Raw genomic sequence first — 17,908 nt, 5'->3', positions numbered from 1 at the left:
TGCTGGAAACCTTTTAAAAGGCTATGGTACTCCTCCTATGATCTAGCTTGCTGCTGTTCCAGCCGTGGAGATGCGCAGATGGCATTGACCCATCGGGTCAACAGGTTCGGTTTTGCACCGGTTTGACCAGTTTTCTACCGGTCAATTGCCAAAATGGTTAAAAATTGAAAATGGACTAGCACAAGTATAAGTTCATTGGTTTTCTTATCGAATTGGTCAGTCCAATCCGAGTATAATAACTGTGCTAGAAGTGCACGTCTGGTCATATTACCTAGATTGAGTTAAACAGAGGAGCTTATGCATTTTATTAGCTTGAATGCTAGAATAGCCTCCTAGTTTGTTTTCTTCCCTTTTGGGACCTCTTGTCACCAAAAAAACATTATATCTCTTTCTCTTTGCAGATGCAAAACCATATACTTTTCTCTTACCAATTATATTTTTTTTATCTTTATATTTTTCTTACCTAACTCACCTCCACCAATGTTGTACCACACAAATCACCTCGTCCTATTTTAGAGTATCTCTCATCTTATTTACAATTTTCATCTTTACTTATGTGAGGTGACAGAGAATCCTCTGATTGTTTTAGTTTCCATATAGTAGGAGAAGAACTGTTCAATGTTCTGTATAGAAACAACCTTAATCCTAGAATTATTCATGACATAAACATATTAGAATAGATGCAAAGAGGAAGAATATGCCATGAAGTTAGTTTTTACTTTAAGCAACAGATAACAGACACCATAAAAGCAAAAAGGATTGTCATTAAATCAGCAGGTAATATGAGTGAACTATTTTGATAGTAATTATTGGGAACCTTGTAGGATAACTATAATCAGATATAAAACAGCGGATATTTTAAATTAAGATAAAGAGCGGGTAATTTTTTTTATCATTTAAAAAAATTGAATTATACATCAAAATTAATATGAAGCTGAATTTCTTTGACTAATGTGAAAATATATAACATTAATCCCAAGTATTAGTCTATTACTGCTAGTACAAGCCCAAGTCAAAGTCAACTAATAGATTAAGATTTAACTCTGGAAAAAGACGGTAAACATAGATAAAATAGAAATGACTCCTAAGGTTGAGAATAGTTGACTATAATAATTGCACATAATTCTATTATGTTCTGCAATACTCCGGTTTGTGTTATCTTGACTTATAATAAGAGCGCAGAGCTAGAAATAGTTAATACCTTGAAAGGCTTTTGGCTTGTCAAACTGATCGCCTGACATGATCCCTTGGTGGGTTAGTCTTGGCAACATCCACTACTATCATCCATCCATTAATAATCTGTAGCAAAATGAAATCATCAAAGATCACCTAACTTTTGTTATCTTATATTTTCAAATCCAAGATTCTTTTCATTTTCCATGACAACCAGGAAAGAAAGAAAAACAAAAAAACGCCGGTAAAGTGTGTAACACCAACCCCCCCCCCCCCCCCCCCCCCCCCCGGGTTTTCCCCAGCCCAAAGATACCACCACAAAATAAAAAATAGAGAACAGGGAAGAATGTACCTGGCCATTCATCTCTTTCAATGCTGCGCTTGCAGCCTCCTCTGTGCTGTACTCAACAAATGCATAACCCTTGGACCTTTTCGAAATTTTATCCATAATGATTTTGACTGTCAAGCATAACTATTTATTAGTAAAGGCAGAGGCAAGTTTGCATAACTATTTATTAGTAAAGGCAGAGGCAAGTTTGCTTTGGTCTTGAGATACTAAATATTGATGAGTAAATTATGCAATATGTGAAAGATGAGCTACCTTCAACAAGATCACCAAAGCCTTCAAATGCTGCACGTAAGGTTTTCTCAGATGTATAAAACGATAGCCCTGTTTAAGAGAAAAATGTTGTAATATTAAAATAAATTGTCAAGTGGTATCATATCTTTCGAGAACCAAGAATGCTCTCCTTAAGATAAAATTGTGTTGTCCCACACAATAAAATGTAGGTACATGGTATGGAAATGAAACTCAACATGATAGCCACAATAGAGCAATTAATACTTTCTTAATACAATGAACAATTTCTCAAGGAAAAAAAAAACAATTTTCTTTGACTAATATTTTTTTCATGTTCATTAACTTAAATATTTTTGAAAGGAAAGGCAGTTCTCATTTTTTTTAGTTGAAAAATCAGCATATAAGATATAACATACACAGGGACAGAACAGAAGATCGATTTATATCAAGAGTCAGTCTTGTGAGTACCTGTCACAAAAAGCTTTTTCGTTCGCAGGGGAGCTGCCTGACTTGTTTCCAAAGATTTTTGCACACTCAAACTGTTTTCTAAGTTATTACCTGAGAAAACCATGAATTAGGTATTTGAACACAATCTCATAGAAAGAAAATTATAAATTATCAACCTAAACCAGAAATTTTACACCAAATGTTAACTCAGCAAAATTTTTTTATGACCTATAAATGAAACTCACCTGCGCATTTCAAGTTTTGTATACTGTTTATCTAAAAAAAATACAACCTATATTAAATTAAACGGAATGGAAACAATATGATTTTTTCCTTGCATTTAGAAGGATTTTCAAGGCAATCAAGAATCAAGTATCACGTGGGCTAAAGACCAAGGATCTTCAAATGCACATAAAAGAAACTATCACAAAAATTATTGGAAAGATCGCTAACCTTCATAATCCTTATTTGCTGACTCAAAATTATTATCTGGTTGAACTGATAAGACACCAGGCACACCTGGGCCACAAAAGAACACTTAATGTGGAAATTTATACTTCTACACAAAATGACAGAATTTTAAGCATAAAAGTGCTAACCAGCTAACTCCTGTGCACAGTCGTCATCAAGTTCACAGCAAAAACCAAATATTTTTTTCCAGGAAACATGATATATGCACATCTGAGCATCCTTTTCGCTACATAGGGCAGACATTACTGTCATCTAACTTTAGGTAAAAAGAAAAGGGTGATAAAAATTAATGCAAAAGAAGTACGTTGTTCTTACTTTCCCATCACCTTGGTCAATATTTGAACAAAATAATCGACAATCTGAGCCTTTGTAACAATCCCAACAGCAGGTTTATCAATTCTAACAAGCCAATGCTTTGAATTCTCAAGAAAGAATAACATGTTAGTTTCAAATTGTAGTTTTGAATTCGATAGCAGACCTTCTTGACCACTTGATAGACTATAGTCCTTTTCCGAAGAACTGAAATCCGGATCAGGCCTAACCAACAAGACCCCCGGTAAACCTAAAAACATATCGGCACAATAACAGAAAAGTTACTTCAAGAATAATAGTATAATACCAATGGTAATTGCCAATTGTGCAATACTATACCACAGACTAAACTTCAAACATCTAAGATGCATTGTATTAATAAGAAAAGCAAGAACTTACTTGTGAGTTGGGAGGTTATTTGTGGATCAATGTCACAACAGAAACCAAAGTGTGTATCGCAGGAAGCATCATATATACACATTTGAGCATCTCTCTCACTGTTTCAAACAAAAATTATGGTAATTTTCAGCTCAACTTAAAAACAAAAAGAGAACGAGCATGAAAAAGGAGGCAAAACCTGGCAAGGACTTTGTGTAGAGTGTTGGCGTAATAATTGATGAGTTGTGACTTGGAGGTGACACCATGAGGTGGAGGCTCCATGAGTACCATCCAGTAGCGGTTCTTCTGTGTGGCAGAAGGGTATAGTGTTGCTGTTGCTGCTATACTTCTTGAAGATGAAGAAGAAAATGAATAAAGATTGCAATGTTTGCTCCTATTATTGGGTAGTGAAAGGCCCTGAATTTCGGTTGTTGTTACGTTTGGTTTCAGAAAGGAAAATGTATGAAATTTAGTGAATGTGACACAAAAAGGCATAACTTCCATCTTTTTTTTCTTTTGGGTAAGAAAAAGGGCTAACACCCGAAACTAGAGGTGTATGCGGTGTAGTTTGGTTTGGTTTGGTTTGATTTTTCGGTTTTTAAACTGTTTCACCTTCTGAACCACCAATGTTCTCACTTGTCCTGTGATCAATCAAACTGCAGAAATATAAAGGAAAAAAAATTAGAACCAAATATTCAGAACAAGAACAAATCAGAACAGAATCAAAATCCTACCCTTAAAATCAGAACCAAGAAGTGCTTGTTTGGGTGCACTAGAAAGAAAAAACTATCTTTTTTTAAAAACTACAACTTACATATTTTTTTTATTTTAAAAACATAATTTTAATATATTAAATAAATAAAAAATTACTTTTATATCATTTATACCCAAATACAATTACTAAATAAAATATATTTTTACATGAAATATTCAAACATAAAATTACCTCTACTTTTTTTAAAAATCTTTTAAAAAAAATATTATATTTTTGTAGAAGCTCACCCACAAAAGTGCCAAAAAAATCAGTTCAGAACAAATAAAAATTTAGAAATCAGTTCATAACCAAATAAAAAATTAGAACCAAATAATTAGAAACAAGAACAAATAACCATAACCAAAAAATCAGAACCAGGAACATATAATCATAACCAAAAATTAGATAAAAAAAAACCTAGTTCAGAACCAAATAAAATTCAGTTCAGCAGCAACCCAGGAATACAAATTCTGTTCATCAGCATTCAGCAACTCCATAAATAAAAAATCAACACAAGCTAGTTTTAATTTTGTTCAAATTGAAAAGATAAAATTAGAAAGTAAAAACAAATAAAATTACCTGAGGCATCTCCATTCTAGAGACTCGGAGAGCGTGGAGGAAGGTGTGGAGGATGATGGCAGCAGCGGACTCTGGAAGGCGTCCACGCTGCGAAATGCAGAGAAGGCGACAGCAAGGAAACGGTGGCTACCGAGGAAGGCGACGGAGGCGGCGGCTATGGAACCGAGGAAGGTGAGAAGGCCACGGCACTGCGACTGTTGCTGTGTCGCGAGGGCTGAATGGGATGCCAGTGTTGTTGTGTCGCTGTGACTCTGTCCGCCGGCTAAGAGTGGAGGGGTCTAGGTGCTATGACTGAGGAGAGTGGAGAGCTCTGTCACATTGTTGGTGGCGCTGGACTGCTGGATTGCGTGTGACTCTGGTATGTTAAAACATAAAATGTTAGTGATAGGAGTTATTAGTTAATACTCCCAAATTCGGAGGTGGAACTCAATTTCAATTTTCACCCTTACACCTTGTTTGGACTTGAGGAAAAAAATAGAAGGAAAGAAATTAAAAAAAAAAAATTGTTTAGATGAAAGAAAAGTAAAAAAAAAAAAAAATATATATATATATATATATATATATATATATATATATATATATAAGGGCATAAAATTATATTAATATTTTTGTTTATATTATATGTAAATTATAATTTATTAATGATAAGGGATAAATGTGTAATTTTATTAATGTTTATATATTTTTTTATTTTTACCTTATTTTTTGGTGAAAATATTTTTGTAGGTCTCACTATTTTTTTTCTCATCTAAACAACAAAAAATTTATTTTTTCACTTATTTTTTTTATTTTCTTTTCCTTCAAATTCTCTCAATTCAAATAATGTATTAAAATTTCAATAAATTTAAATTGGATCTCAAAATTTATAATTGTAACTCGTATTAATTTTTGAACTGATTTTAATTAGTCATGTATTATTTTGATAATTTACTTCAATTTGAATTTTAAAGCTCTCAAAAGTTTGAGTACTGTTTTAGAGCTCTAAATTTTTTAAATTGAATTTGTTATTGCAGTTTTTGTAGGAATATTAGAGAGCTAGTCAAGCTTCTAAAAAATTTGGTAACTCTCAGTCATATAGAATTTAGATAAGAAGTCCAAATCTTAGTCACGTGCAAAATTAACACACTATTCAAAGAAATTAGTTAAGAGGCTAACGCGAATTATTATTGTAAATTTTGGAGTACGAATTGAGTCAATTATAATTTTAGGAGTCAATTTGAGTTAAATCTCAAATTTCAAGAACCAAATTGAATATTAGGTCGAGAACCATTAGGATTAAAGATATTTTTGAGATTTTATTCATATTTTCAGTTTGATTTAGTTTGGCTTAGTTTAGGTTTTTCATTTTAAAACCAAAAATTAAATCAAACTATAACACAATTACAAAATTTTGATTTTTCGATTTTTAGGCTTTTCATCTTTTATTTGATGGGAAGTTCTACTTTGATGACGCCGAATTTGTCCTCCGGTGATGACAACCACACGAACGCCTCCCTCCAACGACACGTGGTACATAAGTTGGGTTTAAGACGTGACAGACTAAATATGACATCTATGGGAAGCGTGCAGGTCTTGTCAGCAAAAATTAATTAACGCTGCATTAGCTTTATAAGTTAAGATCACATTCGTTTGGGCTTTTTGTGGTGGATCCCGGTGGATTATGCCATAAAAAATGAACCAACAAAGACTTGTAGGATAATTTGCTCTAGACCCTTCTGTCAGATGTTGATGAAGAACGTTGTAGCAGATCTCGTTTTGCATAGTCCAAAAAAAAAGGCTTGTATTATTTTCTTTGTGGAATAATGCAACCCTAAGTCTCCTTTTGCTTTCCAATTTAGTTGCTCTGTGGCTCCTGATAAACGGAAGAAATATTACGTATAAATCCGCACGGGAGATATAAACTGTAGTAGCCTGCCACCGAAGTTATGGATGCATATCATTTTGATCGGTCGTGGATTTATTGAGGTTCGGTTTTGTCAAGCCCCCTTCATCAAGAGTGGAAGTTGGTGGCACTGAAAGCAGCAAAAATTGTTTGCCCTTTACAAATTATAAAAATGTTAGTGCCAATTAATTCATTTTATTCCTTTTAATCTGTATAGCAATATATATATAAGGTACAATTGTGTAATCCTGTTTAAGCTGATGGTTTGCACTGAGAAGAGTACAACAAACACCGATTAGTGAATTGGTTTTTAAGCTAAGCATTTTTTATATGAAAGCAGTATTCCTTTAGGATGAGCAAATTATCTGAAAGTAGTTTTAAGATAGGTATTTTCTCTAAGCATGAAGGTTATTGTGAATATGCATTTTTGTTAATTATGTTATGCCTGTATGTTTGCAGTGGTTGATTTTTAATGGAGCGTCAAAAGGTAATGGAAGAGCCGATGGGGGGGGGGTAGAGTAGATGAATGTAAGGACAAAGGGGGACATACCCCCTGACTTTGAGCGTATGAATGGTGATCCAAATGGGACTGAATAGGTTGACGGAATAGGGTCGAACTTTCATGATGTTTGAGGTCTATCCCTGGAGGATATACTCTAAATGGCATGGCGTAGTTTGGAGTCTGCTTATGAGTTCTACCGATCGTATGGAAAATGTCATGAGTTTGGTGTATGGAAGGGTGACGCTCGTAAGAACAGTAATGGGGAGTTTGTACGATACAGGTTTTTTTGCAATAGGCAAGGACTTAGAGAGAGGAAGCATTATAATAGAGTTGATAGGAGATGGGCTCATAGGGTAGAAACTCGCACAAAGTGCGATGTGAAGCTGTCGCTCTACCTTGAGCAAGACGCACAGCTGTGGAGGGTAAGGAAAGTTATGCTAACTAATGAATCCACATTTGTTGATAAATTTTGGTGAAATTGAGTGGATTTCATCATATAAACCCACATATATTCCCTTAAATAGCATAGTTTTGTGTTCTCTCCCTAAATTGTGCCTAATTGTGAACAAGCTCTTTGGTGCTTAATTCAATCAATTTTTATTCCATTCGATGTCTTGATTTTTTTATGAGTGATTTCAGCTGTATGATGCACGAAAAACTCGTCTCGCAACAAATTTCCTTCAGCAAGTATATCGAATTGTCGTCAAGTAAAAACTCACAATAGAGTGAGGTCGAATCCCACAGAGATTAACGGATTAAGCAATCAATGGTTAATTGATTATCCTAGTTAGACGAATCAAATTGGAGTGATAAGCAACAAGGAAATGTAAATTGGCAGAAAAGTAAAGAAAGCAATAAAGTGCAGAAAAGTAAAATGGCAAGAAAAGTAGATGTAAGAACTAAAAATAAAATAAACATTGGGATCAAGAGATATTGCAATCCTCCGGATCAAGTTCATTCTCATCTCTTCCTCAATCAATGCGTTCATTGATCTCCTTGGCAATCTTAAGTGATCGAATTACAATTCCTTGTAATTCAATCTCTCAAATCTTGATCAATAGCCAATTCCTTGGTCAATTGCTCATGAAAAGAGATGAAGTATGGTCACTGATTATACCACATGCATTTCCCAAATCAAGTGTTGTGAGGATTATAGTCACATATCCATCCAAACCCAATTTGGTCCAGCATGAGAAAGCATTTCTAGCATGATCCCTTCATCCCTCTTTCAAGGTTCAGAAGAGATCCAAGTATGAATAGTTTCTTTTCCAAGATAACTACCCAATTGGATGAAGATCGAAAGCTTTCAAGTAAAATCAAGAAAAAAGAAAGAAGATGAAGAATAAGAACTACACTTAATCCATTTAATCACAATAGAGCTCTCTAACCTAATGTAAAGAGTTAGTTGATCATTGCTCTACAAAAATAGAAAAGAAAGAAAGTGTAGAAAAGTAAATATGAAGATTCAAACTGAAATTAAAAATTCAACATTCATAAATAAAAATTACAACTAAAAGAAAGAGATGGAAAAGTGTGTGAGGGGAGGGAGTCCGAAGACCCCTCTTCAATCCCCCATTCCAGAATTATTTTCAACGTAAAGACTAAGGCCTTTATATAGGCTCTCCTAAATTACAAAATGAAATTAAAAGTAAATTACAATTAAATGAAAATTCCTAATCTAGATGCTTCTTGTGGTCTTGATTGGTTGACAATTGTGGGCTTGCTTGCTTGAGCTTTGAAGTGGACTTGAGAGAGAAGTAAGTCAAGTTGAGGTCCAGGTGCTAAAGTTAGTGCTAAAGTTAGCCACACTAACGCTACAAGTGTGGCGTTAGTGCTAAAGTTATTGTGGCTAACGTTGCACTTGCTGCCCAGTTGGTGTTTTTGGGGCTTAAAAGATGCCTTTTGTTTGTACTCCAATTTCATGCCCACTATAGAGTATTATATATCGTTGGAAAGCTCTGAATGTCAGCTTTCTAATGCAACTGAAATCACCTCAATTGGACCTCTGTAGCTCAAGTTATACTCCTTTGAAGTGGACATGGTCGCTGGCATAGTTGCTAGCGTTATTGGAAAACTTGAGTGCCAATAACGCTAGCGATCAAGGCTTCATTATTCCCAGTTTCTGGAGCTCAAACTTAGTGTCCACCCCATACTATTATATATTGTTGGAAAGCCCTGGATGTCTACTTTCCAATGCCTTTGAAAGCGCATCATTTGGATCTCTACAACTCGAGTTACACTTCTTGGAAGGTGAAGAGGTCAGCTGGCCTTACTACAGGTTGATACCATGTTCATCTTTGCACTTTCGGGGCAGGTTTTCTCCCTCAAATTTAGTGTCCACCATGTAGTGCCATATATGCTTGGAAAGCTCTGGAATCCTACTTTCCAATGCCACTGGAATCACCTCATTTGGAGTTTTGTGGCTCAAGTTATTCTTATTTGAAGAAGGCATGGTCAGGCTGCCAGGTGAGACTTTTGCCCACGTTAACTACCACGTTAATCTAGTTAACGTGGAAGCTAACGTGGGTCTTTTTGTTTTGCCAACATTAGTGGAGATTACCTTTTCTACTAAAGTTGGCATCTCCCTTTCCTTCCATGTTAGTTCCCATGTTAATCTAACTAACGTGGAGACTAATGTAGGTCTTCTAGCCTTCGTAAACGTTAGTGGCACTCTCTTTTTCCACTAACGTTGGCATGTACCCCTTTCGCAAGCGTTATTGGGGCTCACCTTCCCCATTAACGTTGCTTGGTGCCTTTTGTCCCTTCGTTAGAGTTCACGTTAGTGTAGCTAACGTGACTCTTAACGTGGGTCTTCCTTGCTATCGTTCCATGCTCTCCTTCTTCAAAGTTAATGCCACTAACTTTTCTCATTAACGTTGGGGCTTTCTTTCCTTCCACGTTAGTGCCCACGTTAGCTACTAACGTGGCTCTTCTCTTCTTCTTTTGGCCTGAAATCAATCAAACAAAGTGCATCAAAGTCTTGCTCTTAATCATGGGATCATGCATCATCCAATTTATCATATAATTCATGCAAAATTCTCATGAAATCATGTAAAATGCACAATGTATGCTTGAATCAAGATGTAAGTGAATATCTACCCAAACTAGCTTATTTCCTAAGAAAATGCATGAAACTACCTTAAAAACAGTAAAGAAAATGTCAGTGAAACTGGCCAAAATGCCCTGGCATCACAACACCAAACTTAAAGCTTGCTTGTCCCTAAGCAAGTACTGGAACAAGAGAATGATGAATGGAATGCTAAGAGAAATGAGTCATTCTTGTGGAGGTCATGTCCCTGGTTTTATGGTGGTTTCATGCATAGCAACTTAGATTCATTCCTTTACTGGCTTTCAGACCTTTATCATGTTCTAGAATACTCACTCTGCTTGCATCCTATGAGACTTTTATTCATTGATCCCTTTTGTTTTTTGTCAATTCAGGGATTATTTGTGTTCTTAGGCTAAGTGCTCTGTAAGGGGGAAACTCTTTAAAATAAGCTTTCAGCCAACACTCCCGAACCAGTTGGTTCAAGGTGCTAGGTGTTGAAACACCCCTACGGACTTACTTCCTCAAGTCTCTCCCCCATACATACACACCACAGGCATATAGTTTATTTATTTTCTTTTCTTGAGACCTTGGTGTCCAGCACCTCTTTGGGTTACTAAATGCTCTGTAGTGAAGGTTACTCTTGATAGTGGACTTTTAGCTGATAATCCCGAGTTAGTTAACCCAAGTTACCAAGTGATAAGGCACCTCTAAGAGCTTATTCATCCAAGTAAATCCCTCACACAGGAGCACCACCAACACATGCCTTAAGATTAAGACCATTGATGCCCAGCCTTATTACTTACTCTTTTTCTTTTATATTTTAACTTTGATTGTTCTTTCCTTTTTTCTTATTAAGATCTTATTATTTAGCTAGTCTCATGAGGTGTGTTCAAAGCATATGATTCAGGACAGATAGTTGTCTTCCCACCTTGTGGTTGAACCAACTTAGCTAACTTATGACCATACCACAAACTCAGGAACTTACTCCATAGTATGAACTCTACCCTGGTCTTTTATAAAATACTCATTCTCTTTTTATTTGATTCAAAAGGGACACGCATACTAGTAAGCAAAGTAAGGATGCAGTAATGACATTCAGACTAGAAAACACAGCCTTAATCAATAAAAAGTTTAAAAGACAGAATTGACATGCTTATTCACAAGGAGAAAGCACACATACATACAAAGAACATAGAAGACAATCATGCAAATTAAAGTGCTGGAAATAAGTAAGAGGAGAAAGGAACTTTACCACCTTGTATTTTATCTTCATTGTTGTTGCCCTTTTCCTCCTATTCTTTCCCTTCCCACACCAGACATAGAATGATTGCTTATACTCAAGCAACAATTAAAACAGTGGTGACGGGGTCCATGATAGATCATGAATGTCTTAGAATGAAGTGTGAGTATGCATGTGTTTCAGCAAGCAAGGTTAAGGATACAATAAAGACACAAGAGATACAAACAGAGACATTTTGATTGCATTAATAAGTGGTGTTGGCATGGTACTTTGCATGAAAGTTAAGTGGCAACACCAAACTTAGTGTGCCACTGTCAATCTAGAATGTTGCAAGTACCCAGTGAAGATTGAAATGCAAATTGTTGCATGGCAACACCAAACTTAGAGTGCAATCATATGCCAAATTATTGAAAGTAAACTAAGCAAAGCAAGGAAATGTTACCTACGGTTGGGTTGCCTCCCAACAAGCGCTTTTAATGTCATTAGCTTGACATGTTGTTCACGACTTTCTTCCTCTTCTTCCAGTTTGTTAAGAGGAATGACCTCAAGAGGAAAGAGGAGCCAGTTAATGCCCCTTGTTTTGAGTGCCTCTCCCCAGCAAGCCTTCTTCAGTTGTTAGCTTGAGTGAACTTGCTTGTTGGGGTAGGGGTGGGATGGATTTTGGTTGACCTTTTCTTCTTCATGAATATTGTCCTTCTTTTCTTGGTCACCATCCTTTTGTTAGTGTTCATGTTGATTGCCTTTACTACCTTGATTTCAGGATTTGGGTATTGTATGATGGGTAGAGCATCCTCTTCATCAAAAACTTCTTGAATTGGTGGTTCAATGAACTCACCCTCTATGCAACTCTCTGTTTCCTTGGAGTGTGAACTCCCTTGATTGACTTCATCCCTTATTCTTGACCTTTGAATGAACTCCTCTGTTTCTGGAGAGAGTGAAGTGGTCTCTCTTTGTGATCTCAACTCTTCAATGAATTGTTCTTCAGAATAGAATTGTGCATTCTCCCTCAATTTTTCTTCATGGTCCCTTTTTGCTATTTTCTCCTCTTCGATTGTTTTTATTATTTCTTCAAGGAGGAGTTCTATCCTAGTGAGTCTCTCCTCTATTCTACTTTTTTTGAGTTCTTCAATGATGAGTTCCATCCTAGCAAGTTTATCTAAAAGAGATTGGGTAGGTTGTAATGGTTGGGCGGGGTTGGCTTGTGAATGGCATTGGTTGTTTTGTGATTGTGTGTTTTGAAAGTGGTATGACTCTTGTGGGTAGTGGATTGAGTTTTGTGGATGGTAAAATGAATTGTATGGATTTGGGATAGACTTTTGTGCTGAGGCATACTCAAATGATGAAGAATTTAGGCATGTAAAACTTGGAGGTGAGATTGTATAATTGAGAGGTGATGGCTCTTGATGACTGGGGTATGAATGAGTGAAATCTCTTTGATTTTGATCTTTCCAGCCACAACTTGAGTAGTGATCAATTTCACCAAAATATGGACCATTTTGTGGCTCTGGAAAGTATCCCATTTCATGTTCTTGATACTCCCACCCACCATGAGCATAGTAAAGTGAATCATTCTGTGGTGGTGGAGAGTTTCCCATGAAATATGATTGACTAAAATATGATGGATGCTCCTTTCTTTCCTGCAGAAAGCTCTGTCTCAAACAATAATCACCAAAAGAAATTGAAATCTCCATTGTCACAGATGAGGAAATTCCCAGTGAGGCAATATCACAAACAGTTAGTTAGCAAAAGAAAATAAAGAAGAAAAAGAAAATAAAGACAAAAGAAAAGTGTCTAATTTAGTAAATCAATCAACCGGTAGTTTGTTAATCACAATTAATCCCCGGCAACGGCGCCATAAACTTGATGCACGGAAAACTTGTCTCGCAACAAATTTCCTTCGGCAAGTATACCGAATTGTCGTCAAGTAAAAACTCACAATAGAGTGAGGTCGAATCCCACAGAGATTAACGGATTAAGCAATCAATGGTTAATTGATTATCCTAGTTAGACGAATCAAATTGGAGTGATAAGCAACAAGGAAATGTAAATTGGCAGAAAAGTAAAGAAAGCAATAAAGTGCAGAAAAGTAAAATGGCAAGAAAAGTAGATGTAAGAACTAAAAATAAAATGAACATTGGGATCAAGAGATATTGCAATCCTCCAGATCAAGTTCATTCTCATCTCTTCCTCAATCAATGCGTTCATTGATCTCCTTGGCAATTTTAAGTGATCGAATTACAATTCCTTGTAATTCAATCTCTCAAATCTTGATCAATAGCCAATTCCTTGGTCAATTGCTCATGAGAAGAGATGAAGTATGGTCACTGATTATACCACATGCATTTCCCAAATCAAGTGTTGTGAGGATTATAGTCACATATCCATCCAAACCCAATTTGGTCCAGCATGAGAAAGCATTTCTAGCATGATCCCTTCATCCCTCTTTCAAGGTTCAGAAGAGATCCAAGTATGAATAGTTTCTTTTCCAAGATAACTACCCAATTGGATGAAGATCGAAAGCTTACAAGTAAAATCAAGAAAAAAGAAAGAAGAAGAAGAATAATAACTACACTTAATCCATTTAATCACAATAGAGCTCTCTAACCCAATGTAAAGAGTTAGTTGATCATTGCTCTACAAAAATAGAAAAGAAAGAAAGTGCAGAAAAGTAAATATGAAGATTCAAACTGAAATTGAAAATTCAACATTCCAGAATTATTTTCAATGTAAAGACTAAGGCCTTTATATAGGCTCTCCTAAATTACAAAATGAAATTAAAAGCAAATTACAATTAAATGAAAATTCCTATTCTAGATGCTTCTTGTGGTCTTGATTGGTTGACAATTGTGGGCTTGCTTGCTTGAGCATTGAAGTGGACTTGAGAGAGAAGTGAGTCAAGTTGAGGTCCAGGTGCTAAAGTTAGTGCTAAAGTTAGCCACACTAACACTACAAGTGTGGCGTTAGTGCTAAAGTTATTGTGGCTAACGTTGCACTTGCTGCCCAGTTGGTGTTTTTAGGGCTTAAAAGATGTCTCTTGTTTGTGCTCCAATTTCATGCCCACTATAGAGTATTATATATCGTTGGAAAGCTCTGAATGTCAGCTTTCTAACACAACTAAAATCACCTCAATTGGACCTTTGTAGCTCAAGTTATGTTCCTTTGAAGTGGACAGGGTCGCTGGCATAGTTGCTAGCGTTACTGGAAAACTTGAGTGCCAATAACGCTAGCGATTAGGGCTTCATTATTGCCAGTTTCTGGAGCTCAAACTTAGTGCCCACCCCATACTATTATATATTTTTGGAAAGCCCTGGATGTCTACTTTCCAATGCCTTTAGAAGCGCATCATTTGGAGCTCCACAACTCGAGTTACACTTCTTGGAAGATGAAGAGGTCAGCTGGCCTTACTACAGGTTGATACCATGTTCATCTTTGCACTTTCGGGGCAGGTTTTCTCCCTCAAATTTAGTGTCCACCATGTAGTGCCATATATGCTTGGAAAGCTCTGGAATCCTACTTTCCAATGCCACTGGAATCACCTCATTTGGAGTTTTGTGGCTCAAGTTATTCTTGTTTGAAAAAGGCATGGTCAGGCTGCCAGGTGGGACTTTTGCCCACGTTAACTACCACGTTAATCTAGTTAACGTGGAAGCTAACGTGGGTCTTTTTGTTTCGCCAACGTTAGTGGAGATTACCTTTTCCACTAACGTTGGCATCTCCCTTTTCTTCCACGTTAGTTCCCACGTTAATCTAACTAACGTGGAGACTAATGTGGGTCTTCTAGCCTTCGCAAACGTTAGTGGCACTCTCTTTTTCCACTAACGTTGGCATGTACCCCTTTCGCAAGCGTTATTGGGGCTCACCTTCCCCATTAACGTTGCTTGGTGCCTTTTGTCCCTTCGTTAGAGTTCACGTTAGTGTAGCTAATGTGACTCTTAACGTGGGTCTTCCTTGCTATCGTTCCATGCTCTCCTTCTTCAAAGTTAATGCCACTAACTTTTCTCATTAACGTTGGGGCTTTCCTTCCTTCCATGCTAGTGCCCACGTTAGCCACTAACGTGGCTCTTCTTTTCTTCTTTTGGCCTGAAATCAATCAAACAAAGTGCATCAAAGTCTTGCTCTTAATCATGGGATCATGCATCATCTAATTTATCATATAATTCATGCAAAATTCTCATGAAATCATGTAAAGTACACAATGTATGCTTGAATCAAGATGTAAGTGAATATCTACCCAAAACTAGCTTATTTCTTAAGAAAATGCATGAAACTACCTTAAAAATAGTAAAGAAAAGGTCAGTGAAACTGGCCAAAATGCCCTGGCATCAGTATAATAGGTGGGAATGGCTTGATAAGTATGGAAGAAAAGTATACAAGTGGAAAGAGACATGAAGAAACAAAGGAGAAGAGCATTTCAGAGTGTGCATGCACACAACCACTTGTGCATATGCATAAGTACCAGCGCGTGACCTTATTATAAACTCATGTGGCTCGCGTATTGAAGGATTTGGAGGCCCAAATCTGATGGCCTAGAGCTCATATGGAAGGGGCAAACTTGAGGAAACAACACCATACCATTAGGAGTAGTATTAGATATTTTAGGAAGCTTTAAGTTTAGTTTTTCTCTTAGGTTTCGTTGTGCAGCATGTCTATAATAATCAAGTACCAATATTTTTTCTTGTACATCGGGTTATACATCTGCATATACAACATCATACTCAAAAAAGGAAAGGACCCTAAACACAAAATTGAATCCTAGGACGTGTTAACTTAACAGGTAATCAACAACACATACGTTTAGCAAGTGGTTAGCATGCCCCCATATACTTTTCTCGAATGGAGTCCAGTGTGTTTGGGCAGTAGTTGGCCGGATTAAGCACAATTTCCTGTAAACTAACCGAGCATGTTAACAACAACAGCATTTGATTTATATGTAATTATGCAGAGTTAGTAAATAGATGGACAAGCCTTAAATAAAAACACATGGTTGTACCCCCAAATGTGGGCGGCAAGAACCACCTAGGCGCTTCGTTATTGTGGGATAGCATGGACACAACCATGGTCAAGATCTAACGATCAAGAGAGATGTACTAAGTTAAACAGACCTCTTCAATGCAAACACATATTCTTTCGTAATGGAATAATACCAGTATTGTATTCAGTTTCCAACTTACATCATCAACAACCTCCTGTCCAGGAGCCAGTGTGAAAAACGCAACATAGTCCCCTTAGCAACGGTCATTAGCGACCAACAGCTCCCTTTGTGATGGTAGTCCCACCATTAGAATGACCTAAAACATGGGACGGACAATTAACCAATTAACATATTATACAACAATGTCAGTAGTAAAACACATGTCCGTTAAACTGAAGATGGAGAAACATAACACTTGGGAACACAATACTTACTTAGTGTCTAAGTCATTAGAAAATATATACACGGCCACAGCCAGGTTGCTTCCTACAAAATTCATCTCCAAAATGGTGGAAAATATAGGTGGAAATACTGCAATGGATATATTTTCTAATATTACTAGGGGACATGGCAACGCTACAAAATGAGACGGGGACAAAACAACATTATTCTTACCACAAGCATCTTCGCAAGCCATTGTGTGTGTGATAAGTAAATGGGGAGCCATACCCATTGTAAAACATGGTTAATTAATGACTAATTAAGCCATAAATTAAAATTTATTCTAGAAAATAAGAAATGAGATTTTTATGGTTTAATATGATAGAGAAAATTAAGACGAGAATTTCGACACTAGTTTTAAAGAATTTGGCCCAAGATTGGGCCAAACGGGCCAAAGTGGACCAACTGAGCCTGTATTGGGCCCTTGGCCCAACCCAAACCATTAGAACAAAAGAGCACAGCTCTTCCTCCCCTTCAGATGACATGTCATCATGTCATATTTTTCTATGCTTTTACATACAAGAAATTGATGATTTGTGCTTAAATATTGAATGCTTTTGTGCTTAATTGGTATATTTCTTTGATCTTTTGATTTTATAAATTTTATAGGAAATAAATAGAAGGAGAAGCAATAAAAGCACTAAAAATAAGAATCATACTCCCATGGTGGCAAAAGAGTTGGAAACAAACTCAAAGAGGCTTATGAGTTAAGCAAAGAGGATTTGCAACCCTAACCTCTTCACATTCCAACAAGAATAACTTGAGCTACAAAACTCTAAATGAGGTTATTTTAGTGGCATTGGAAAGTAGAAATCTAGAGCTTTCCAAACATATATGGCACTGCATGGTGGACACTAAATTTGAGGGAGAAAACTTGCCCCGAAAGTGCATAGATGAACATGGTATCAACCTGCAGTAAGGCCAGCTGACCTCTTCACCTTCCAAGGAGGATAACTTGAGTTGTACAGCTTAGAATGATGCACTCTCAATTGCATTGGAAAGTAGACATCCAGAGATTTTAAACCATATATAATAGTATGGGGTGAATCTCAAGGATGGGCCTCAAAAGCTGGCGCTAAGTTTGGCCTCCAAACAGCGCCCATAGCGCTACGTTTTGTTAGTGAACGC

At 36.6% G+C, this 17,908-nt stretch overlaps 1 protein-coding gene across 2 annotated transcripts; it reads right to left on the bottom strand.

The window, feature by feature from the left end:
* Positions 1 to 923: 923 nt before the first annotated feature.
* LOC112776920 (organelle RRM domain-containing protein 1, chloroplastic) lies at positions 924 to 5,153 on the bottom strand. 2 transcript variants are annotated; one of them, XM_025821191.3, is made up of 10 exons: positions 4,695 to 5,153; positions 3,561 to 4,017; positions 3,383 to 3,480; positions 2,987 to 3,233; positions 2,800 to 2,897; positions 2,654 to 2,719; positions 2,222 to 2,311; positions 1,775 to 1,843; positions 1,526 to 1,632; positions 924 to 1,299 (listed from the first exon to the last, which is right to left on the bottom strand). In XM_025821191.3, the coding sequence occupies exons 2-10, from the start codon at positions 3,863 to 3,865 to the stop codon at positions 1,222 to 1,224; spliced, it is 1,158 nt and encodes a 385-aa protein (XP_025676976.1). In that variant the 5' UTR covers positions 3,866 to 4,017; positions 4,695 to 5,153; the 3' UTR covers positions 924 to 1,221. The 2 variants fall into 2 exon arrangements, with proteins under 2 accessions (XP_025676976.1, XP_072083003.1); XM_072226902.1 differs by having other exon boundaries at positions 2,654 to 2,698.
* Between the last annotated feature and the right edge of the window lie 12,755 nt (positions 5,154 to 17,908).

The sequence above is a fragment of the Arachis hypogaea genome, chromosome 19 (genome assembly GCF_003086295.3).
Source record: "Arachis hypogaea cultivar Tifrunner chromosome 19, arahy.Tifrunner.gnm2.J5K5, whole genome shotgun sequence".
Lineage (NCBI taxonomy): Eukaryota > Viridiplantae > Streptophyta > Magnoliopsida > Fabales > Fabaceae > Arachis > Arachis hypogaea.
The sequence above is the reverse complement of the archived record's forward strand: the minus strand, read 5'-3'. Positions and strand labels throughout refer to the sequence as shown.